Below are 26540 nucleotides of genomic sequence, written 5' to 3'. Positions count from 1 at the left end.
ACAGGAAAAAGGAGTTTCTTGAACGCTGGTTCAGTCTATATATATCTCGGGGAGGGGGGTTCATATGGTCTTCCGGTCATGGATGAGATTGTGTCGTCAGTCGGTTCCTCCTTGTTGTCGGGGAATGTTTGTCCTTGGCCGGTACCCTCCGACCACGGCCCTCCGGGGTCCTGGCTGTCGGAGTCTTGCTGCCCTTCTCCTCTCCTGTGGGTTGGCCGGTCTCGTACACGTTGCCACTGGGCGGTTCGGGCATCTGGCTCTCCGTCATCTTGGGGTCTTTCTTCTTGTTTGAGGTTCGCCGTGGTGCTCCGGATTCATGGTCCTCCGCAACAGTGTGGAACGCCGATACACTCTCTGGTCCTGCTACTTGTTCTCCCGCTTCCTGGGTCGCAACCAGGAAAGACTAGACCGCCCATTGCGGGTTCCGGCGGTCTAGTCGCGGGCGCCATCCTGGAAGTCCCGCTCTTGAAGGGTGCGGGATTACACAGCTCTGCTGACCTGGTTCTCTGGCTCTAGAGCAGCTTTGCTGACCTGATTCTTTGGCTGTAGAGCAGCTCTGCTGACCTTGTTCTCTGGCTGTACAGCAGCTCTGCTGACCTGATTCTCTGGCTTTATAGCAGCTCTGCTGATCTGGTTCTATGGCTCTACAGCGGTCCTGCAGACCTGGTTCTCTAGGTCTACCACGGTTCTGCTGAACTGATTCTCTGGGTCTACAGCGGCTCTGCTGGCCTGGTTCTATGGCTCTACAGCAGCTCTGCTGACCTGGTTCTCTGGCTCTACAGCAGTTCTGCTGACCTAGTTCTGTGGCTGTAAAGCAGCTCTGCTGACCTGGTTCTCTAGGTCAGCAGAGCCGCTGTAGAGCCAGTTCTTTGGCTCTAGAGCAGCTCTGCTGACCTTGTTATCTGGCTCTACAACGGCTCTGCTGATCTGGTTCTTTGGCTCTAAAGCAGCTTTACTGACCTGGTTCTCTGGCTCTACAATGGCTCTGCTGACCGGGTTCTCTGGCTCTAAAGCAGCTCTGCTGACCTCGTTCTCTGGCTCTAAAGCAGCTCTGCTGACCTGGTTCTCTGACTCTACAGCGGCTCTGCTGACCTGGTTCTCTGGCTCTACAGCAGCTCTGCTGACCTGGTTCTCTGGCTCTAGAGCAGCTCTGCTGACCTGGTTCAATTGCTCTACAGCAGCTCTGCTAACCTGGTTCTCTGGCTCTACAGCAGCTCTGCTTACCTGGTTCTCTGGGTCTACAGCGGCTCTGCTGACCTGGTTCTTTGGCTCTAGAGCGGCTTTGCTGACCTGGTTCTTTGGGTCTAGAGCAGCTCTGCTGACCTGGTTCTCTGGCTTTGAAGCAGCTCTGCTGACCTGGTCCTCCGGCTCTAAAGCAGCTCTGCTGACATGGTTTCTCTGGCTCTACAGCAGCTCTGCTGGCCTGTTCTCTGGCTCTGAAGCAGCTCTGCTGACCTGGTTCTCTGCTGACCTGGGTCTCTGGTTCTAGTGCAGCTCTGCTGACCTGGTTCTCTGGCTCTACAACGGCTCTGCTGACCTGGTTCTCTGGCTGTAGAGCAGCTCTGCTGACCTGGTTCTCTGGCTCTACAACGGCTCTGCTGACATGGTTGCGACAGATATAGGGTCGATTCCGAAGAAAAGTTACCCAGGAGTAAATTAGCAACATTTTGGAATTGGCAGAGGGTTGTTGGAGTACTGCCGGGAAACCATGATGACAATCACGCTTTCGTGAGGCCAGTTGTGGAATTCTTTGTAAGTCTCAACGTTCTCACATGTGTATATGTGTGTTTTTGGAAACAAATATTGTTAACGTACATTTGCGCATGCGCAAATCCCTCTCAATTACAGAAACCATTTCCCTGCATCGCAAACAATTTTGGGTGAGTCTGTTTCACGTTGGCACAACGAGCAGGAGACAGGGAGGGACTGGCGATGTGCACGCGTTCACATCTCCTGTTCGTACGCGTGCACATCTCCTGTCCCCCTTCGGCCAAGAAACCAACAACAATGGATCTCGCCAAGGCGTGCAGTGCATGCGCTGCGTCGCAGGGCGAGACCTAGCAATATAGCTTCCATGTTTCATGAATACGTCCCGTCGCAATGATTGCTGGACATTGGACAGCCTATTAGACGGAAGCTGGTGCCACACCCACCCTGGCTGTCCTGGCTCTTATATGAGTCTGTTTGAAGAGGAGGCATGCTTGCGCTCAGATGCAGCCGTATCGGCGTCTTCATTGATCAGGCTTTGATCCGACGCGAGACCTAAATGCATCCTTCTTATTAGATTTATTTTATTGGCGTTTGTTACTTGTAGGTTTGCACATTGCAGTTCTTAATAGTTTTTTCCAGTTTAAAGCCGGGATTACATTATGTGTAAGTGCTCCTAGGAAGTCTTTTTCATGGTTTTGTTGCTCTTCAGAGGACACAGGGTTTTCGCAGTTGCTTTGCCGTCAGTGCTCCATGTCCCCCCCCTCCGTTTCAAATGATGGGTTTCTGGATGTCGACCTGATAGCCAAGGAGTCTCAAACGAAAGCAGTTGCTGCTTTCAGCTTCATCTATTTCATTATTTTGATAAAGATGTTACCAGTTCTGCCTCTTGGCATCTGTCTGTATGTAGAGGCAGCTTGCGTTCTATCGAGATTAGATTATTGGTCTGCCAAATTTTTTCCTTAAAAAAAACTACAAAGAATGCAAAATGTCGTTGTCCAGATTTTCAGTAGATTGTAGACATTTGACCACGTTTCGGAACCTCCTTGAGCTTTGCACTGGCTCGCTGTGAAACTGAAGGTTATTTCTAAAACCCAGTGCACAAAATGTATTGTGATTTGGAAATGTCTCATTTGGCCTTTTGCTTTAATCACTGTAAATTGGCTAACCGATGTTGCTCTAATTCTTTGCTACTGTTAAACATCCCTAAAGTTAGGAAAACCAGAGTGGGGGGCATGTCACTTCAGATTCGGGACCTAGTTCGTGGAACAGTTTCCTGTTGCAGGCAAAATGGCTGCGATAACTGGCGATAAGACTGGTGCAGATGAAAAATCTAAGCGTAGTGGCCACTTGTTTCCAAGTGTGTCCTTCACCTTCTACAACATCGCCCCCAAACCAAACGTATGGTTCCCATGGTCGATTGAAATGCTGCCAGTGATATCCTGTCTCCGCGAAGAAGGCGGATGTGAGGTTCTCCAGGAGCAAGAGACCTCCTGGCCATGTGGCAGTCCTGGTAGCATCGAGGGGTTTGGGCATCCCTCTGGTTTGGCTGGTGAAGGACCAACAAATGGCCATCTGGATATCCTTTTTGTACCTTACCTAATTAGAATATTCTCGCACCCACTGACGAGACGTACCCGCGTTTAAGACGGTCAAAGGCCACCAGCGCTGGACCTATTCCCATGCCAAGTGGGGCAAATATTCTACTTTTCCCCTGCAGTCAAAAACACCAGGGGCAGATTCAACATTAGGGCTTGCACCCCCATGAAATTCCTACACATTCCTATATACACATGAAATCGATCGATTCATTTAGAGATACAATCGCATCTCTAAGCAAATCGAGGTATTTAAGTCTGGGCTATCTGTCCCAGGCTGCCGGTCCCACTCGCTCTGAAGGAGGAGACGGACGCCAGACAGTGAATCAACCTTCTGAACTGTGACGCACGATTTGCTGCTCTAAAGCCCTGCATTGCCATTGGTGGTATCCACTGTAGGCCAGTGACGCTTTGAGTGTCATGGATTTGGGCGTCGGAGTCTCTGTCCCTGCGTGATTCCAGATGTCCATCATTCAAACGCATCGATCCCGCTCTTTCCCATTCATCACACGTAGGAGTGGACGCAGGCGCGGGTGTTTTGGTGCCTAGTTCTCATAATGGTGAGCATTAGAAATTATTTCTGGAAAACAAACGGTCCCCTAAAAAAGGATGAAACCCTAACGGGGAAATACACTATTTGGAAAGACAAAAAACACCGGGCTCTGTGCTATTTGCTATCGAAGGCCATATTAACTATAGATATACACGCACATGATGCAATTATAGATATCATAACTGTGTCATTAGAATGAATATTTTATTTCGTATTGTAAATAAATCACCGTCAGACTACAAATCATTAATCATATCTAATCATTAATTATGCTAGCAAAGACAGTGAATTATCATGTTTACTGCATTGATTTCCTGAAGAAAAATAAATTTCTGGATTGAATCTAATGTGTTAATCACTCAGAAGTATATGTGGTTCTAATTCTTATTATATTGTTGGGACTGTATATTTATTTATAATTTTTTTTACTCGTGAAGTCTATAGGTAAAATAAAAAATATTTTCTTACTTAAAAAGAACAATATGAAATAAAATATTCATTCTAATGACACAGTTGTTCTGATATCTATAATTGTGTCATGTGCGTGTATATCTATAGTGTATATGGCCTTCGATAGTAAATAGCACTGTGCCTGGTGTTTTTTGTCTTTCCAAATAGAGCATTAGAAATTATACAGCCTGTAGTTTGCATGTAAACAGCTTGATTTTGTGGTGAAAACAAATACGTGGGAGACGGTGGTTGAACGTTATATGTCTGCTATGGGGCTGCACACTTTTCCCTACAGTTATAAGCAGATACATTATGCATTTTCTGAGTAGTGCAGGTAGCGTTCAACGTTAAAAAGTAGAAACCTGCGGCAAGCAACAGCAGCCTGGATTTTTTTTTTTTAACATGTTTTTCTCCGTTATGGCCCTTATTTGATGGCAGAAGAAAAATGGAAGTCCTGCACATACTGTGTTTTTGGAACCACCAGGGCAAAATGCAATGTATAATAAATAATAAGTTTTCCCTGGCACGATTGTTCACCACGATAATCCTTCAAATTTAGACTGAGGCCTTAAATATGGTGCATAAAAATGAGGCAGTAACAATATCAATCATTTGACATTTTCATAATGAAAAGATTTTCCCAAGCTTCAATAAGATCAAAGAGCCGCCCCGTATGCATAACAGGAATGCAAGCTTCTCAGAACACCTACAAGACATACAGCAGCACAGCCCCCCTATACAAAAATACATGCATCCTGTACAGTAGCAGTGGTCACTCACTCACATAGACAAGACACTTGTAGCACAGAGAACAGCTGTCAAGATGTGCACACACAAGTATAGAAAAGGTACCTACCACATCGAAGTCATCGGCAGAGAAAGCTCTCCTGGCATGCACAGAATAGCCTGAGTGCAGAGATAAACATTGCAAGCTTCCATCGCACACAGGCCCAGAGGAGGAGCACCACACGGGCATCAGCAGTGAAAGCTCTCCTTGCATGCACAGAATAGCCTGAGTGCAGAGATAAACATTGCAAGCTTCCATCGCACACAGGCACAGAGGAGGAGCACCACACGGGCATCAGCAGTGAAAGCTCTCCTTGCATGCACAGAATAGCCTGAGTGCAGAGATAAACATTGCAAGCTTCCATCGCACACAGGCACAGAGGAGGAGCACCACATGGGCATCAGCAGTGAAAGCTCTCCTTGCATGCACAGAATAGCCTGAGTGCAGAGATAAACATTGCAAGCTTCCATCGCACACAGGCACAGAGGAGGAGCACCACATGGGCATCAGCAGTGAAAGCTCTCCTGGCATGCACAGAATAGCCTGAGTGCAGAGATAAACATTGCAAGCTTCCATCGCACACAGGCACAGAGGAGGAGTACCACACGGGCATCAGCAGTGAAAGCTCTCCTGGCATGCACAGAATAGCCTGAGTGCAGAGATAAACATTGCAAGCTTCCATCGCACACACAGGCCCAGAGGAGGAGCACCACATGGGCATCAGCAGTGAAAGCTCTCCTTGCATGCACAGAATAGCCTGAGTGCAGAGATAAACATTGCAAGCTTCCATCGCACACAGGCACAGAGGAGGAGCACCACATGGGCATCAGCAGTGAAAGCTCTCCTTGCATGCACAGAATAGCCTGAGTGCAGAGATAAACATTGCAAGCTTCCATCGCACACAGGCACAGAGGAGGAGCACCACACGGGCATCAGCAGTGAAAGCTCTCCTTGCATGCACAGAATAGCCTGAGTGCAGAGATAAACATTGCAAGCTTCCATCGCACACAGGCACAGAGGAGGAGCACCACATGGGCATCAGCAGTGAAAGCTCTCCTTGCATGCACAGAATAGCCTGAGTGCAGAGATAAACACTGCAAGCTTCCATCGCACACAGGCACAGAGGAGGAGCACCACATGGGCATCAGCAGTGAAAGCTCTCCTTGCATGCACAGAATAGCCTGAGTGCAGAGATAAACATTGCAAGCTTCCATCGCACACAGGCACAGAGGAGGAGTACCACACGGGCATCAGCAGTGAAAGCTCTCCTGGCATGCACAGAATAGCCTGAGTGCAGAGATAAACATTGCAAGCTTCCATCGCACACAGGCACAGAGGAGGAGTACCACACGGGCATCAGCAGTGAAAGCTCTCCTGGCATGCACAGAATAGCCTGAGTGCAGAGATAAACATTGCAAGCTTCCATCGCACACAGAGGAGGAGCACCACACGGGCATCAGCAGTGAAAGCTCTCCTTGCATGCACAGAATAGCCTGAGTGCAGAGATAAACATTGCAAGCTTCCATCGCACACAGGCACAGAGGAGGAGTACCACATGGGCATCAGCAGTGAAAGCTCTCCTTGCATGCACAGAATAGCCTGAGTGCAGAGATAAACACTGCAAGCTTCCATCGCACACAGGCACAGAGGAGGAGCACCACATGGGCATCAGCAGTGAAAGCTCTCCTGGCATGCACAGAATAGCCTGAGTGCAGAGATAAACATTGCAACCTTCCATCGCACACACAGGCCCAGAGGAGGAGCACCACATGGGCATCAGCAGTGAAAGCTCTCCTTGCATGCACAGAATAGCCTGAGTGCAGAGATAAACATTGCAAGCTTCCATCGCACACAGGCACAGAGGAGGAGTACCACACGGGCATCAGCAGTGAAAGCTCTCCTGGCATGCACAGAATAGCCTGAGTGCAGAGATAAACATTGCAACCTTCCATCGCACACACAGGCCCAGAGGAGGAGCACCACATGGGCATCAGCAGTGAAAGCTCTCCTGGCATGCGCAGAATAGCCTGAGTGCAGAGATAAACATTGCAAGCTTCCATCGCACACACAGGCACAGAGGAGGAGCACCACACGGGCATCAGCAGTGAAAGCTCTCCTTGCATGCACAGAATAGCCTGAGTGCAGAGATAAACATTGCAAGCTTCCATCGCACACAGGCACAGAGGAGGAGCACCACATGGGCATCAGCAGTGAAAGCTCTCCTTGCATGCACAGAATAGCCTGAGTGCAGAGATAAACATTGCAAGCTTCCATCGCACACAGGCACAGAGGAGGAGCACCACATGGGCATCAGCAGTGAAAGCTCTCCTGGCATGCACAGAATAGCCTGAGTGCAGAGATAAACATTGCAAGCTTCCATCGCACACAGGCACAGAGGAGGAGCACCACACGGGCATCAGCAGTGAAAGCTCTCCTTGCATGCACAGAATAGCCTGAGTGCAGAGATAAACATTGCAAGCTTCCATCGCACACAGGCACAGAGGAGGAGCACCACACGGGCATCAGCAGTGAAAGCTCTCCTGGCATGCACAGAATAGCCTGAGTGCAGAGATAAACATTGCAAGCTTCCATCGCACACAGGCACAGAGGAGGAGCACCACACGGGCATCAGCAGTGAAAGCTCTCCTGGCATGCACAGAATAGCCTGAGTGCAGAGATAAACATTGCAAGCTTCCATCGCACACAGGCACAGAGGAGGAGTACCACACGGGCATCAGCAGTGAAAGCTCTCCTGGCATGCACAGAATAGCCTGAGTGCAGAGATAAACATTGCAAGCTTCCATCGCACACAGGCACAGAGGAGGAGCACCACACGGGCATCAGCAGTGAAAGCTCTCCTTGCATGCACAGAATAGCCTGAGTGCAGAGATAAACATTGCAAGCTTCCATCGCACACAGGCATAGAGGAGGAGCACCACACGGGCATCAGCAGTGAAAGCTCTCCTGGCATGCACAGAATAGCCTGAGTGCAGAGATAAACATTGCAAGCTTCCATCGCACACAGGCACATAGGAGGAGCACCACACGGGCATCAGCAGTGAAAGCTCTCCTGGCATGCACAGAATAGCCTGAGTGCAGAGATAAACATTGCAAGCTTCCATCGCACACAGGCACAGAGGAGGAGCACCACACGGGCATCAGCAGTGAAAGCTCTCCTGGCATGCGCAGAATAGCCTGAGTGCAGAGATAAACATTGCAACCTTCCATCGCACACACAGGCCCAGAGGAGGAGCACCACATGGGCATCAGCAGTGAAAGCTCTCCTTGCATGCACAGAATAGCCTGAGTGCAGAGATAAACACTGCAAGCTTCCATCGCACACAGGCACAGAGGAGGAGCACCACATGGGCATCAGCAGTGAAAGCTCTCCTGGCATGCACAGAATAGCCTGAGTGCAGAGATAAACATTGCAAGCTTCCATCGCACACACAGGCACAGAGGAGGAGCACCACACGGGCATCAGCAGTGAAAGCTCTCCTTGCATGCACAGAATAGCCTGAGTGCAGAGATAAACATTGCAAGCTTCCATCGCACACAGGCACAGAGGAGGAGCACCACACGGGCATCAGCAGTGAAAGCTCTCCTGGCATGCACAGAATAGCCTGAGTGCAGAGATAAACATTGCAAGCTTCCATCGCACACACAGGCCCAGAGGAGGAGCACCACACGGGCATCAGCAGTGAAAGCTCTCCTTGCATGCACAGAATAGCCTGAGTGCAGAGATAAACATTGCAAGCTTCCATCGCACACAGGCACAGAGGAGGAGCACCACATGGGCATCAGCAGTGAAAGCTCTCCTGGCATGCACAGAATAGCCTGAGTGCAGAGATAAACATTGCAAGCTTCCATCGCACACACAGGCCCAGAGGAGGAGCACCACATGGGCATCAGCAGTGAAAGCTCTCCTGGCATGCGCAGAATAGCCTGAGTGCAGAGATAAACATTGCAACCTTCCATCGCACACACAGGCACAGAGGAGGAGCACCACACGGGCATCAGCAGTGAAAGCTCTCCTTGCATGCACAGAATAGCCTGAGTGCAGAGATAAACACTGCAAGCTTCCATCGCACACAGGCACAGAGGAGGAGCACCACATGGGCATCAGCAGTGAAAGCTCTCCTTGCATGCACAGAATAGCCTGAGTGCAGAGATAAACACTGCAAGCTTCCATCGCACACAGAGGAGGAGCACCACATCGAAGTCATCAGCAGTGAAAGCTCTCCTGGCATGCACAGAATAGCCTGAGTGCAGAGATAAACACTGCAAGCTTCCATCGCACACAGGCACAGAGGAGGAGCACCACACGGGCATCAGCAGTGAAAGCTCTCCTTGCATGCACAGAATAGCCTGAGTGCAGAGATAAACATTGCAAGCTTCCATCGCACACAGGCACAGAGGAGGAGTACCACACGGGCATCAGCAGTGAAAGCTCTCCTGGCATGCACAGAATAGCCTGAGTGCAGAGATAAACATTGCAAGCTTCCATCGCACACAGGCACAGAGGAGGAGCACCACACGGGCATCAGCAGTGAAAGCTCTCCTTGCATACACAGAATAGCCTGAGTGCAGAGATAAACATTGCAAGCTTCCATCGCACACACAGGCCCAGAGGAGGAGCACCACACGGGCATCAGCAGTGAAAGCTCTCCTGGCATGCACAGAATAGCCTGAGTGCAGAGATAAACATTGCAAGCTTCCATCGCACACAGAGGAGGAGCACCACATCGAAGTCATCAGCAGGGAAAGCTCTCCTGGCATGCACAGAATAGCCTGAGTGCAGAGATAAACACTGCAAGCTTCCATCGCACACAGGCACAGAGGAGGAGCACCACACGGGCATCAGCAGTGAAAGCTCTCCTTGCATGCACAGAATAGCCTGAGTGCAGAGATAAACATTGCAAGCTTCCATCGCACACAGGCACAGAGGAGGAGTACCACATGGGCATCAGCAGTGAAAGCTCTCCTTGCATGCACAGAATAGCCTGAGTGCAGAGATAAACACTGCAAGCTTCCATCGCACACAGGCACAGAGGAGGAGCACCACATGGGCATCAGCAGTGAAAGCTCTCCTTGCATGCACAGAATAGCCTGAGTGCAGAGATAAACATTGCAAGCTTCCATCGCACACAGGCACAGAGGAGGAGTACCACACGGGCATCAGCAGTGAAAGCTCTCCTTGCATGCACAGAATAGCCTGAGTGCAGAGATAAACATTGCAAGCTTCCATCGCACACAGAGGAGGAGCACCACATCGAAGTCATCAGCAGTGAAAGCTCTCCTGGCATGCACAGAATAGCCTGAGTGCAGAGATAAACATTGCAACCTTCCATCGCACACACAGGCCCAGAGGAGGAGCACCACACGGGCATCAGCAGTGAAAGCTCTCCTTGCATGCACAGAATAGCCTGAGTGCAGAGATAAACACTGCAAGCTTCCATCGCACACAGGCACAGAGGAGGAGCACCACATGGGCATCAGCAGTGAAAGCTCTCCTGGCATGCACAGAATAGCCTGAGTGCAGAGATAAACATTGCAAGCTTCCATCGCACACACAGGCCCAGAGGAGGAGCACCACATGGGCATCAGCAGTGAAAGCTCTCCTTGCATGCACAGAATAGCCTGAGTGCAGAGATAAACATTGCAAGCTTCCATCGCACACAGGCACAGAGGAGGAGTACCACACGGGCATCAGCAGTGAAAGCTCTCCTGGCATGCACAGAATAGCCTGAGTGCAGAGATAAACACTGCAAGCTTCCATCGCACACAGGCACAGAGGAGGAGCACCACATGGGCATCAGCAGTGAAAGCTCTCCTTGCATGCACAGAATAGCCTGAGTGCAGAGATAAACATTGCAAGCTTCCATCGCACACAGGCACAGAGGAGGAGCACCACATGGGCATCAGCAGTGAAAGCTCTCCTGGCATGCACAGAATAGCCTGAGTGCAGAGATAAACATTGCAAGCTTCCATCGCACACAGGCACAGAGGAGGAGCACCACACGGGCATCAGCAGTGAAAGCTCTCCTTGCATGCACAGAATAGCCTGAGTGCAGAGATAAACATTGCAAGCTTCCATCGCACACAGGCACAGAGGAGGAGCACCACACGGGCATCAGCAGTGAAAGCTCTCCTGGCATGCACAGAATAGCCTGAGTGCAGAGATAAACATTGCAAGCTTCCATCGCACACAGGCACAGAGGAGGAGCACCACACGGGCATCAGCAGTGAAAGCTCTCCTGGCATGCACAGAATAGCCTGAGTGCAGAGATAAACATTGCAAGCTTCCATCGCACACAGGCACAGAGGAGGAGTACCACACGGGCATCAGCAGTGAAAGCTCTCCTGGCATGCACAGAATAGCCTGAGTGCAGAGATAAACATTGCAAGCTTCCATCGCACACAGGCACAGAGGAGGAGCACCACACGGGCATCAGCAGTGAAAGCTCTCCTTGCATGCACAGAATAGCCTGAGTGCAGAGATAAACATTGCAAGCTTCCATCGCACACAGGCATAGAGGAGGAGCACCACACGGGCATCAGCAGTGAAAGCTCTCCTGGCATGCACAGAATAGCCTGAGTGCAGAGATAAACATTGCAAGCTTCCATCGCACACAGGCACATAGGAGGAGCACCACACGGGCATCAGCAGTGAAAGCTCTCCTGGCATGCACAGAATAGCCTGAGTGCAGAGATAAACATTGCAAGCTTCCATCGCACACAGGCACAGAGGAGGAGCACCACACGGGCATCAGCAGTGAAAGCTCTCCTGGCATGCGCAGAATAGCCTGAGTGCAGAGATAAACATTGCAAGCTTCCATCGCACACAGGCACAGAGGAGGAGCACCACATGGGCATCAGCAGTGAAAGCTCTCCTGGCATGCACAGAATAGCCTGAGTGCAGAGATAAACATTGCAAGCTTCCATCGCACACAGGCACAGAGGAGGAGCACCACACGGGCATCAGCAGTGAAAGCTCTCCTGGCATGCGCAGAATAGCCTGAGTGCAGAGATAAACATTGCAACCTTCCATCGCACACACAGGCCCAGAGGAGGAGCACCACATGGGCATCAGCAGTGAAAGCTCTCCTGGCATGCACAGAATAGCCTGAGTGCAGAGATAAACATTGCAAGCTTCCATCGCACACACAGGCCCAGAGGAGGAGCACCACATGGGCATCAGCAGTGAAAGCTCTCCTTGCATGCACAGAATAGCCTGAGTGCAGAGATAAACATTGCAAGCTTCCATCGCACACAGGCACAGAGGAGGAGCACCACACGGGCATCAGCAGTGAAAGCTCTCCTGGCATGCACAGAATAGCCTGAGTGCAGAGATAAACATTGCAAGCTTCCATCGCACACAGGCACAGAGGAGGAGCACCACATGGGCATCAGCAGTGAAAGCTCTCCTTGCATGCACAGAATAGCCTGAGTGCAGAGATAAACATTGCAAGCTTCCATCGCACACAGGCACAGAGGAGGAGCACCACATGGGCATCAGCAGTGAAAGCTCTCCTTGCATGCACAGAATAGCCTGAGTGCAGAGATAAACATTGCAAGCTTCCATCGCACACACAGGCACAGAGGAGGAGCACCACACGGGCATCAGCAGTGAAAGCTCTCCTTGCATGCACAGAATAGCCTGAGTGCAGAGATAAACACTGCAAGCTTCCATCGCACACAGGCACAGAGGAGGAGTACCACACGGGCATCAGCAGTGAAAGCTCTCCTGGCATGCACAGAATAGCCTGAGTGCAGAGATAAACATTGCAACCTTCCATCGCACACACAGGCCCAGAGGAGGAGCACCACATGGGCATCAGCAGTGAAAGCTCTCCTGGGATGCACAGAATAGCCTGAGTGCAGAGATAAACATTGCAAGCTTCCATCGCACACAGGCACAGAGGAGGAGCACCACACGGGCATCAGCAGTGAAAGCTCTCCTGGCATGCACAGAATAGCCTGAGTGCAGAGATAAACATTGCAAGCTTCCATCGCACACAGGCACAGAGGAGGAGCACCACATGGGCATCAGCAGTGAAAGCTCTCCTTGCATGCACAGAATAGCCTGAGTGCAGAGATAAACATTGCAACCTTCCATCGCACACACAGGCCCAGAGGAGGAGCACCACATGGGCATCAGCAGTGAAAGCTCTCCTTGCATGCACAGAATAGCCTGAGTGCAGAGATAAACACTGCAAGCTTCCATCGCACACAGGCACAGAGGAGGAGCACCACATGGGCATCAGCAGTGAAAGCTCTCCTGGCATGCGCAGAATAGCCTGAGTGCAGAGATAAACATTGCAACCTTCCATCGCACACACAGGCACAGAGGAGGAGCACCACATGGGCATCAGCAGTGAAAGCTCTCCTTGCATGCACAGAATAGCCTGAGTGCAGAGATAAACATTGCAAGCTTCCATCGCACACAGGCACAGAGGAGGAGCACCACACGGGCATCAGCAGTGAAAGCTCTCCTGGCATGCACAGAATAGCCTGAGTGCAGAGATAAACATTGCAAGCTTCCATCGCACACACAGGCCCAGAGGAGGAGCACCACATGGGCATCAGCAGTGAAAGCTCTCCTGGCATGCGCAGAATAGCCTGAGTGCAGAGATAAACATTGCAACCTTCCATCGCACACACAGGCACAGAGGAGGAGCACCACACGGGCATCAGCAGTGAAAGCTCTCCTTGCATGCACAGAATAGCCTGAGTGCAGAGATAAACACTGCAAGCTTCCATCGCACACAGGCACAGAGGAGGAGCACCACATGGGCATCAGCAGTGAAAGCTCTCCTTGCATGCACAGAATAGCCTGAGTGCAGAGATAAACACTGCAAGCTTCCATCGCACACAGAGGAGGAGCACCACATCGAAGTCATCAGCAGTGAAAGCTCTCCTGGCATGCACAGAATAGCCTGAGTGCAGAGATAAACACTGCAAGCTTCCATCGCACACAGGCACAGAGGAGGAGCACCACACGGGCATCAGCAGTGAAAGCTCTCCTTGCATGCACAGAATAGCCTGAGTGCAGAGATAAACATTGCAAGCTTCCATCGCACACAGGCACAGAGGAGGAGTACCACACGGGCATCAGCAGTGAAAGCTCTCCTGGCATGCACAGAATAGCCTGAGTGCAGAGATAAACATTGCAAGCTTCCATCGCACACAGGCACAGAGGAGGAGTACCACACGGGCATCAGCAGTGAAAGCTCTCCTGGCATGCACAGAATAGCCTGAGTGCAGAGATAAACATTGCAAGCTTCCATCGCACACAGGCACAGAGGAGGAGTACCACACGGGCATCAGCAGTGAAAGCTCTCCTGGCATGCACAGAATAGCATGAGTGCAGAGATAAACATTGCAAGCTTCCATCGCACACAGGCACAGAGGAGGAGCACCACACGGGCATCAGCAGTGAAAGCTCTCCTGGCATGCGCAGAATAGCCTGAGTGCAGAGATAAACATTGCAACCTTCCATCGCACACACAGGCCCAGAGGAGGAGTACCACATGGGCATCAGCAGTGAAAGCTCTCCTGGCATGCACAGAATAGCCTGAGTGCAGAGATAAACATTGCAAGTTTCCATCGCACACAGGCACAGAGGAGGAGCACCACACGGGCATCAGCAGTGAAAGCTCTCCTTGCATGCACAGAATAGCCTGAGTGCAGAGATAAACATTGCAAGCTTCCATCGCACACACAGGCACAGAGGAGGAGCACCACATGGGCATCAGCAGTGAAAGCTCTCCTGGCATGCACAGAATAGCCTGAGTGCAGAGATAAACACTTCAAGCTTCCATCGCACACAGGCACAGAGGAGGAGCACCACATGGGCATCAGCAGTGAAAGCTCTCCTGGCATGCACAGAATAGCCTGAGTGCAGAGATAAACATTGCAAGCTTCCATCGCACACAGGCCCAGAGGAGGAGCACCACACGGGCATCAGCAGTGAAAGCTCTCCTTGCATGCACAGAATAGCCTGAGTGCAGAGATAAACATTGCAAGCTTCCATCGCACACAGGCACAGAGGAGGAGTACCACACGGGCATCAGCAGTGAAAGCTCTCCTGGCATGCACAGAATAGCCTGAGTGCAGAGATAAACATTGCAAGCTTCCATCGCACACAGGCACAGAGGAGGAGCACCACATGGGCATCAGCAGTGAAAGCTCTCCTTGCATGCACAGAATAGCCTGAGTGCAGAGATAAACATTGCAAGCTTCCATCGCACACAGGCACAGAGGAGGAGCACCACACGGGCATCAGCAGTGAAAGCTCTCCTTGCATGCACTGAATAGCCTGAGTGCAGAGATAAACACTGCAAGCTTCCATCGCACACAGGCACAGAGGAGGAGTACCACATGGGCATCAGCAGTGAAAGCTCTCCTTGCATGCACAGAATAGCCTGAGTGCAGAGATAAACATTGCAAGCTTCCATCGCACACAGGCACAGAGGAGGAGCACCACATGGGCATCAGCAGTGAAAGCTCTCCTTGCATGCACAGAATAGCCTGAGTGCAGAGATAAACATTGCAAGCTTCCATCGCACACAGGCACAGAGGAGGAGCACCACATGGGCATCAGCAGTGAAAGCTCTCCTGGCATGCACAGAATAGCCTGAGTGCAGAGATAAACATTGCAAGCTTCCATCGCACACACAGGCCCAGAGGAGGAGCACCACATGGGCATCAGCAGTGAAAGCTCTCCTTGCATGCACAGAATAGCCTGAGTGCAGAGATAAACACTGCAAGCTTCCATCGCACACAGGCACAGAGGAGGAGCACCACATGGGCATCAGCAGTGAAAGCTCTCCTGGCATGCACAGAATAGCCTGAGTGCAGAGATAAACACTGCAAGCTTCCATCGCACACACAGGCCCAGAGGAGGAGCACCACATGGGCATCAGCAGTGAAAGCTCTCCTGGCATGCACAGAATAGCCTGAGTGCAGAGATAAACATTGCAAGCTTCCATCGCACACAGGCACAGAGGAGGAGTACCACACGGGCATCAGCAGTGAAAGCTCTCCTGGCATGCACAGAATAGCCTGAGTGCAGAGATAAACATTGCAAGCTTCCATCGCACACAGGCACAGAGGAGGAGCACCACACGGGCATCAGCAGTGAAAGCTCTCCTGGGATGCACAGAATAGCCTGAGTGCAGAGATAAACATTGCAAGCTTCCATCGCACACAGGCACAGAGGAGGAGCACCACACGGGCATCAGCAGTGAAAGCTCTCCTGGCATGCACAGAATAGCCTGAGTGCAGAGATAAACATTGCAAGTTTCCATCGCACACAGGCACAGAGGAGGAGCACCACATGGGCATCAGCAGTGAAAGCTCTCCTTGCATGCACAGAATAGCCTGAGTGCAGAGATAAACATTGCAAGCTTCCATCGCACACAGGCACAGAGGAGGAGCACCACATGGGCATCAGCAGTGAAAGCTCTCCTGGCATGCACAGAATAGCCTGAGTGCAGAGATAAACATTGCAAGCTTCCATCGCACACAGGCACAGAGGAGGAGCACCACACGGGCATCAGCAGTGAAAGCTCTCCTGGCATGCACAGAATAGCCTGAGTGCAGAGATAAACATTGCAAGCTTCCATCGCACACAGGCACAGAGGAGGAGCACCACACGGGCATCAGCAGTGAAAGCTCTCCTGGCATGCACAGAATAGCCTGAGTGCAGAGATAAACATTGCAAGCTTCCATCGCACACAGGCACAGAGGAGGAGCACCACATGGGCATCAGCAGTGAAAGCTCTCCTTGCATGCACAGAATAGCCTGAGTGCAGAGATAAACATTGCAAGCTTCCATCGCACACAGGCACATAGGAGGAGCACCACACGGGCATCAGCAGTGAAAGCTCTCCTGGCATGCACAGAATAGCCTGAGTGCAGAGATAAACATTGCAAGCTTCCATCGCACACACAGGCCCAGAGGAGGAGCACCACATGGGCATCAGCAGTGAAAGCTCTCCTTGCATGCACAGAATAGCCTGAGTGCAGAGATAAACACTGCAAGCTTCCATCGCACACAGGCACAGAGGAGGAGCACCACATGGGCATCAGCAGTGAAAGCTCTCCTTGCATGCACAGAATAGCCTGAGTGCAGAGATAAACATTGCAAGCTTCCATCGCACACAGGCACAGAGGAGGAGCACCACATGGGCATCAGCAGTGAAAGCTAATCTTCTGTTGTATGTTTTGCTGAGAACCATCGCCACGCTGACCTCCCCCACTGTGACACCCCAGGCCCTGGCTGCAGGTCGCTGGCCCCGAAAAAGTGGAGCTGCTGCATTTGTTCCCCCGCAAAATGGCTCCAAAGGACGAGCAGGCCAGGTTTCTTGTTCCCTTGTGAAGGTGATCCAAATTTCCGAGTCAAGCGCAAAGCGAGAGAAATGTGCTTACAGTTATCTGCTGTACGACATTAAAACTGGCTTCATCTTCATGCCCTAAACAACATTAATGCCCAAAAAAAAATAGATTGATTTACGAACAATGAGTGTTAACTTGAAGGCAAGGCATGTCCGCGATTTACTTCCTCTCTTATTTCAAGTTTTACATAATCTTGCCTCCCCCTCGAGAGTTAGCTGTTTAATCATGTTGTGTTTCTTTCTGTGTTTTTTTGCGTGCATACTTTGAGCTGTGCAGGTGTTTGTGAGGGTTTTTATTGAGAGGTCTGATGCTGACCCTGACGCCGGAGCAAAGTGCTTGTCAGTGAGTTGGCCTCTATATTCCAGTTGTAATTTCAATTTTGTGGAAATGTGTGCGAGGGGGTGCAGAGAAAGCAACATATTTACAGGGCAAAAGCTAAAGGAAATGCATTGATTAAATGTGAGTGAGTGCAGTGTATGTTTGGAGGTGGTGAAGTGAGGGAGATGCCAGGAAGAGTGAAAAGAGGGCGCTGAAGATGTTCAGATGGACAAGATGAGCAGAGAAAAAGGGCATATATGTGTAACAAAAAGCACTCATAACTGAAGGACAAAACGCCTTCCACAGGCCTCCAAACTCGTGAATTTTCAGAATTGAAACATTTTGAAGGTTAATTATTTATAACAAAACCTTGTTGTTACTCATTTATCCTATACATCTAGCAGCCATTGAAAAGCCAATCGTACTGACAGATTTTCGTGTATGTCAGTTGTTGTTATATAACTGGATGTAATAACATCTCAGAGAGAAACCAATTTTACATGTTCACTTTTAGGGACCCCCATGTTTTTCATCACACGTAAACACCTCTCTGCACATATTTCTATATGACTGAATGCAGTGGGTCTTTCCCGAACCCTGGTTAGAACATTTTGTACCAAAGTTGATGCCGCATGCAGTGCAAGACACTGGGCAAGCCCACGCTTCAAAAAGCTGAAGTTGTCAGGTTGTACAATGTACACATTACAGTAACTGTTGAACATATTCATTCATGCTGTAAGATATAGGGCAATTTTTATTTCAAATCTGTTTATTGAGAATATCAATCAAAAAACAATATAGCAATCAAGATAGCAAAAGACAGAAAAGGAAGAGGAGGAAAAAGGAAAGGAAGAGAGGGCCAAATGGAGAGAAGAGGAAAGGGAGGAGCGCAGCATTAAACATCCCAAAAGATCGGGGAATAAAAGCATAAAGAGCAAAGCAATGGTGCGTCGCAAAGCTATCCTTGATCAAGAGCATTACCCTAGGAGAGGGAGATGCTATCCTGCTTGTTGGAAGGGCTAGGCGATGGAGGGGTCCAACTGGAGAAGAGATCCGTGTAATGTGTAGGCGTGGTGAACAAAGCGTCCTGCATCCAGAAAAGTGGAACTGGACATAGGGGAGAGGAATGTGGCAACTTAGAGACAACCCCATGTAGTGGAGATATTAGTCGGCATTTCTGTTGGGCCTCCAGAGTCTGTCCGCATCAGGGGGGAGTACGTTATCCTTGAACAAGTGTAAAGCCCGAAGCTTCGGGGGCTGAAGATGGGCATGGTCAAGTTTGTAAAAATAGTCTATCAATGGTTACCAGTTTGGTAAATTTAGTGTCACTAAACTGCAACCGCAACGTGAGTAACTCCATTGCCATAATATGCCACAGACATTCAGTGGGGGCGTTTCAGCTTTCTTCCAGTAGAATGCCATGTTTTGTTTAGCTGCGCCAGGCATGTGTAAGCCTAGGTGCCAGTCCCCGCGCGTCATGGCAAGCAGATAGGGCAGTTTTTAATGTGTTTAATATTTCAAGATTATAAATTCCTACTGCTTTATAAGCCTGATCACTAAATTAATTTTCTTTAAAGTATGTCCATTAAGCTTGCTCGCGCCACTCACAACATAAAGGTCAAATCAAACTTTTATGCCACACCACATTCAAATGTCACCAGCCGCCTTTGGAAAACACCTTTGTTAAAAATGTAAGAACGCGCTCTTTTAGAAACGAAATCAAAAACCATAATCATCAGTCTTAGATTCTTCGGTCTGTGCTGGGAAAATGAAAATGAGTATGTGGTATAACGAGCATAATGATGAAACATAACCAGTTGTATCTGGCAAGGTCTAAAGGAACCTAAAACATTTTCTAAATCACTCATAATTGTGTTTGTAAAATAACTACCATTCCTTGTTTATGGGAAGCGTGCAGCTAAAGGGACCATTTTGTTGTGTGAGTAAACCACTATTTTTTTTATAACAGGTGGCGTGAGTGATAGCTCCACTTTGACCCTGGGAATAAAAGAAGAAGAAAGCCACCATGCACAGGATCCCCCCAGCACAAGCAGAGAGAATCTCAGCACAGGTCAGGCACAAGGAGGGGGGGTATCATTTGGTTGAAAGTTAAATTGTGAGGTATATTGGATGTATTTAAGGGTCACCGGGAGCAGTATCCGCAGGAGGGTGGGGGAAGGGCAATACCACTTCAGAACATTGTAGTCTTTTTGGGCCTGGGATTACTGGGTCCTAAATACCAAACCCAGTTATCCTGGGAGAACCAGACCTGGATCTGGAGTTGAGGGGTAGCTGCAGCCCTGGTCCACCACCCAGCCTGCGTCTGCACAGCAGGGAGAGCAGCAGAGGTTGACATAGCCCCAACGTCACCTGCTCCATCACACTTCTAAATCCACCCATAGCAGTAGACCCGATTTAGGTCGGGAGACTCCCAATTCCTTAAACAAAAATGGCTTCATTTTGGCCATCTCCCGCTTGAAATTGCTTGTACTTCAAAAAAATGCATTCTTAATTTGTGGATGCGTCCTGTTCTAAGTACATCTAAAATAGCAATGCTAACCTCCGCACAGTAGTGCACAGAATGACACCATGGGGCAAAGAGGACCGTTTGTTAAAAATGGTGAAACAGTTGCCTAGGTAGGGAATATATTATCAATCCAAGTGAAACCAAACCAATATTGTAACTTTCTCTGGGATACCTGAACACAAATTACTTTTATTGAAAGTCTATTTATTTTCCCATAAAAATTATGAAATTGTGAAAGATTTGTTTCATCTTTTTCACATTTTGCGTCCCTACCAGCTCTGCCTCTGAATTTGACAAAATGTATATTTATTGTGGACGGAAACGATATGTGTATTTGATGGTGGCAATCCACAGTTATCCACCCAAAGAAATGCTACTTATAGCAGGAAACATTTTTTATCAATATTTTGCCTCGGATAGTGTTTTCTTGGTTGATACATCAGTAACAGGACCCCCTGTCACTGGCTGCACATATGCTTATTAACTTAAAATAGGGACAAATCAATACATTCATTCTATTGTGAAGAATGTATACAGCATTAAAAGGGCATCTTCGATGCTGGTACTAGCACTAAATCTACCAAAGGCTCGCCTTTTGGGTCAGACGTTCTTCTGAGATGAATGCAGGTCCTTTTGTTCAAACGAAGGTAAAGCCACACAAACCGCTGGATTTTTGTAAAACGCTCACAAATGATTCCCTGTCTCCTAGTCCAATCTTTAATTATTCTAGTCTTTCTGTTGTGTGCTGACGATTCCAGTCGCACCCATTAGTGTCCCTTGGTCCCCAGGCAGTGATGGTGTATCTGCCTGCCATGCAGAGAGGAGGAAACTTAACTTGAGCCCTGAGACCTTTCACGCTCATCTAACCTGAAGAAGGAACCATTGAGAGAAGGCTGTTGAGCCCTAAGATGCCTCACTCTCATCTAACTTGAAGAAGGAACCCTTGAGAGAAGGCAGTTGAGCCCAGAGACCCTTCACGCTCATCTAACTTGAAGAAGGAACCTTTGAGAGAAGGCAGTTGAGCCCGGAGACCCTTCACGCTCATCTAACTTGAAGAAGGAACCATTGAGAGAAGGCCGTTGAGCCCTAAGACCCCTCACGCTCATCTAACCTGAAGAAGGAACCATTGAGAGAAAGGCCGTTGAGCCCTAAGACCCCTCATGCTCATCTGACCTGAAGAAGGAACCATTGAGAGAAAGGCCGTTGAGCCCTAAGATCCCTCTTGCTCATCTAACCTGAAGTAGGAACCATTGAGAGATGGCCGTTGAGCCCTGAGACCCCTCACCTAACCTCAAGAAGGAACCCTTGAGAGAAGGCCGTTGAGCCCTAAGACCCCTCACGCTCATCTAACCTGAAGAAGGAACCATTGAGAGAAAGGCCGTTGAGCCCTAAGATCCCTCTTGCTCATCTAACCTGAAGTAGGAACCATTGAGAGATGGCCATTTGGTCCTGCCAGAAACTGGGCAGCTTGTTGGTGAGCTCCCCTCATCCTAACTCTATTGTGAATATCCTGCTAACACTTGCCACGTCGCTCCTGGTAGCATCATTTATCGTATCTTAACAGATCCCATAGCTTACATCAGCTCACTTTTAAACTACTGATTATATTCTTGGAAGCTAATCAATTTTTCTTGTTGCTGGCATGGGACATAACTCGTTGGTATAAATCCTTGTGGATATTAAAGTGTTCGGTTGGCTTGTTCCACTAGCTAGAGTAAAATGTCTCTGATGTCCAGAGAGGACTAGCAGAAAAGAATATTACATCTCCTTCTTTCGAATGGCATCCTTGTGACATCCCATGGTCAGTCGCTGCACATTGCACGCCAGCCCCATCACTTGGACCCCATTTTACATCGGATCTAATCAATGACTTCCTTTTAAACGCTCGAGGAGTCCCTTGAAGAAGGAGGGGGCTCCTCTCGTATTCAAGAGAGGAAGTTTTGCCACTGTTAACTGAACCAATTTAGTATTGTCTGTGGCTATTTGTTTTTTTTTGGTCCTTTGTGGCTGTAGAGTAATCATACTTGCATGAACTCATGTTGCTTGGAAGCCAGTGTTAAATGCCAAAGATTTCGATCACATTGTAGATTGAGCTTGGTTCCCTTAACAGTGATAGTCTGCCTACCTCTTTTAAGGTGTGGGTGAAACTGATCGGTGACCTGCCACACCTCCTTCATATATTACTTCAAAAACAACCCATTTTTGGATAATCTCCCTGCCAGGGACTGGACATTTATTGTCAAGTTTCCCCTCAGGCGCCTTCCCCCGAACCTTCGAGGTTAGCGCGCACACACACATTTTAATTAAGCTAAATGCTTCTATTATATACTAACCTAGTACAAAATTTAAATTGCAAAGTGGTTGTAAAAGTATATTGAGAGCAAGAAATATAACAAGCATTTGTAATGCAATAGGTCTCGCATTTGCTCGAGTTTGAGCTATTGGCATTGTAAATGACAATGCCTTTTATGTGTTTTGAAAACCTACAAGTGGTGCGTAAACACGAATTTTGTACTTCTAGTCCTGGTTTACGAGAAGCAAGGCTGGCAGTAAAAGAGGCACAGTTACTGCCATCCTTCTGCAAGTACAAAGTGTGTGTTTACGCACCTCTTGCAGATTTTTAAAACCCATAAATAAAAGGCTCTGACTGTTCAAATAATTTGCAAGCTTATCACTTACTTACCCTTAGTAATTTTGACAGTTGCATTACACGTTATTCCTCTGACTCCTAGTGCTCTTACACCATCCATTTATGTAATGACTCGTATGCTGTCTCCTCTCAGCACATTGCCTCGATCATTCCCAGTTCACAAATATACAGCACCCTCAGTAATGGATATCTTTGTTGTCACCATGATTACCTGGTAACCAAAAGACTTCCAATCTGAAAATTGTCTCATTCAATGTTAAAGGACTTGACCACCCAATCAAACGTAAAAAAAATCCCAAAAACCAACTACCTCTTGAGACAAAAAGGTGATATTACCTTGCTCCAGGACACTAAAATCCGAGATAAGCAATCTAGTTTCCTTAAAAGCAAAAGAATAATAATGGAAGTGATATGTTCCCCTGAAATGCATAAAAAGAATGGGTGCATCATACTTATAGCTAAGAAAGCAAACATTAAGTTGAATCTTGCTCACTTAACTGCCTTCGAAGGATGGTGAACTACAGCCAAACTGAACAGAGCATGTACCCGCATCCATGTTGTAAACATATACGGCCCAAACTCTGATGACCGTTTCTTTTGGGATGACCTTTCGAACAGGATAAGTAAAATTCTGGATAACAAACTCCTATTAGTTGGTATGGACTTTAAATTACCAATGGGACATACTCTTGGATAGGAATTCAAAATTTAAATATCAGTCATCAAAGGCACATAAAGCTATGATCAGACTCTGCCATAGGTTTAATTCAAAAGATTGCTGGAGATTACAACATCCGGACACAAAGGCTACAACTTTTCACCCGCATAATTCTTACAGCAGAATATTCTTTTAATGGATAGTTTAACCCACCTTCTTGACCACACAGTAATCAAACTTGGGGCCTAATTTTGATCTTGGCGGAACTCCACAAGCACACCAACCACACTCTCAACAAAACCAACACACAAAAGCATCTACAAACAAAACACTACCAACCAAAAGCAAACACACGCACCCACCAGATTATCAAACACCAGTCATAAAAAACACGTCCAAACCTACACAACACACACCAGACCTACATGCAACTGCCAAACATACAGACCCAATCGCATCACCCACTCCAGCTCCCACTACCTTTAAAAGCCACTCCTCTACCGCCCATCCTACCCTTAATCCTTTTTTCATTAATTTTATTTTTGTCATTTTAAAAATGTACTTGTGAGAATTATGAAACTTATTTCATATTTTTAATTTTACCATTTATTATTGTTTTAAAGTTTTAATACAGGTGTTTATTTTAATTAAATAAGTGCAAAAATTAACACATTTGCATTACGCATAAGAAAAGAATTGCATATAAAAGCAATTTAAAAACGCACAAATCCAGAGCAATTTCAAACTGACAATTCATAAGAAAACGGATACAAAAGTAGCTTACTTTTCATTCCGGCGACGACGGAGTTGATTTGCTTCGTGGTCAAGTAGCAGCAGTAAAGGTAGGACTAGGACTAGTCGGTTCATGAGGCAAATGGAAGTGGTAAACAGAAAAAAGAGTATGTTTCTACGTCATAACCCTTCGTTTACGCCAACTCAGGTTTGGAGGTGTACCCGGCGGAAAGGCACATCGTGATTGGGCCAGGGGTAATATTGGTTGGACTCCCTCCGTCAGCCGCTTCTGGTTGGTTGGATTCTGACGGACCCGCCAGCATTTAACGAGAGCAGGCGGACCCCTTAGTAGGAGGCAAGAGAATGATAAGGTAAAGCGATTGCGGGACCTGATCCACCAAGTTCTAAATCAGGCCCTAAGAATCTTATTAGATGACTCCTGTATCAGTGAGTCACTCATGGGATCCAACCCAAAACCAGCTGACAACATCTAGAGGTTTAATGACGGTCTCTTGAAAAAGGCAGAGACTCTGGCTGTGATCAAAGACGTAATACCTAATTAGTTATCTGAGAATCCTTAATCTACCCATCTCCAGAAATAAAGAGAGGATGAGAGAGGAAACTAGCAAAGAAACCCAAGTAATAAAATGTGTTTTAGTCAATGTGAGATCGCTGGTCAAACATAGCATAGAATTTGCCAGACTCATGAGTGATCTAGGGGCCAGGGTGGCTTTCATCACAGAAACTTGGACAGATGCAGCTTCTGGGCCGGATATTGTGGTGGCCACACCTCCCGATTTTTTATGCCAGACATTGGATAGACCCATAGGGAGAGGTGAGGTTCTGTAGCGATCCGAACCCGTGTATTCGGTATCGTAGTACTGACACGATTTTGATACCAATGAACCGTAAATGATCCACCTAATGCATGACAGTGTTTTCGCTGCGCTACGAGCATGAATTCACTGAGAAATAGGGCATTCTGTTGTAAAATCATGGCATCCATTTTAGATACGGCGCCCATTTTGTTTCTTGCCCTCACATAGTCAATGGACGAGCAATGACCCCAGCAGAATCACCTTGTTAAGGACACGTAAGCTCGAGCCCGAGGAAGCTGACGCTGCGTTTACTAGGCAGAATCAAGCTGCCTCCCCTGCCTGAGGCCAGCCCTGCTATACTGGTTCTCGTGTCCATTGTCCTGATTGAGAGGCCGAAGACGGTAGCCATGCCCGTTTATGATCCATAAACACCTTTTATCCTACTTTTCTATCCCTTACACCTGGCTCTGCTCCTCTCCTTCTGGGCTTTTATGATGGGGAGGATACGATTTTTATGATGGGGAGAATCGGTCAAAGAATGGAAAACTGACAAAGAGACTTGATCGAATACTGAAAACCTACGACTAATTATTGTTTGATGTATGTTTATTGTCTGTTTGGGATACCGGGTTGGGCATGAAAGATATTTGTGTAATGTTGCCTGAAGACATATTTTGTGTATTTAAGGAGCAACCCACTTTTTGCAATTCGAACAGTCTCGTAGATTCTGCCTTTGTGTGGTTCCTATGACTTCTGTGTCCCTGCAGTAAATAAATCTTGGTCTCTGACGCCACCATTGAGAAGCCCGCGTCTGTTTATTTGTGCACCAAGGCAGGAAGGAACTCGGGGGTCTTTGGGTGTTGTTTCCCTGACACCTCTGGACTCTTAAAAGTCCAGAACCTCAAATTGGCGCCCAATGTAGGGCGACGTCATCCGGTACCGGTCCAAAGCCTGAAAATTTCGAGGAGCTTCGTGTGAAGATTCTGGAGGGAGGTACCCCGCTTCATCGATCCCTGTATGTCGTAAAAGTGGCCCGACGATCTCTTCCACGAGGGTTCCCGTTCCCAGACGGCTACAGAGGACCGCTGCCCTGACTGTCGCCCTGTCTTGGACCCGAGGTGCAGACCTTAGTACGGCGAGACGTAGACGGGTTCTCCTTGGTGACGTCTTCCACATTTCAGTTAAGTATTAAGTGGGTTGCGCTCAGTTTGGTTGTTCTTTGTTGCTCTTGTTTTGCTCTCTGGATACGTTTGTTTTTGAATTCGTAGATTATCATTGGTTGCTCTTGTTAAGATAATCTTTTGTTTTGGTATTGGTTCATTTGGTAGGCCTAAGTTCTT

At 48.3% G+C, this 26540-nt stretch overlaps 1 protein-coding gene across 3 annotated transcripts in view; it reads left to right on the top strand.

Moving 5' to 3' along the window:
* Positions 1-26540, top strand: part of LOC146859478 (uncharacterized) — a 160108-nt gene that overhangs the window by 39377 nt on the left and 94191 nt on the right. For all 3 annotated transcript variants that reach the window (XM_085650194.1, XM_085650193.1, XM_085650192.1), the window contains exon 4: positions 19785-19886. In XM_085650194.1, coding sequence (XP_085506320.1) covers positions 19785-19886 — 102 coding nt within the window. The remainder of the gene's footprint in view (positions 1-19784; positions 19887-26540) is intronic.

This window comes from Triturus cristatus, chromosome 3_2 (genome assembly GCF_964204655.1).
Source record: "Triturus cristatus chromosome 3_2, aTriCri1.1, whole genome shotgun sequence".
Classification (NCBI taxonomy): domain Eukaryota; kingdom Metazoa; phylum Chordata; class Amphibia; order Caudata; family Salamandridae; genus Triturus; species Triturus cristatus.
The sequence above is the reverse complement of the archived record's forward strand: the minus strand, read 5'-3'. Positions and strand labels throughout refer to the sequence as shown.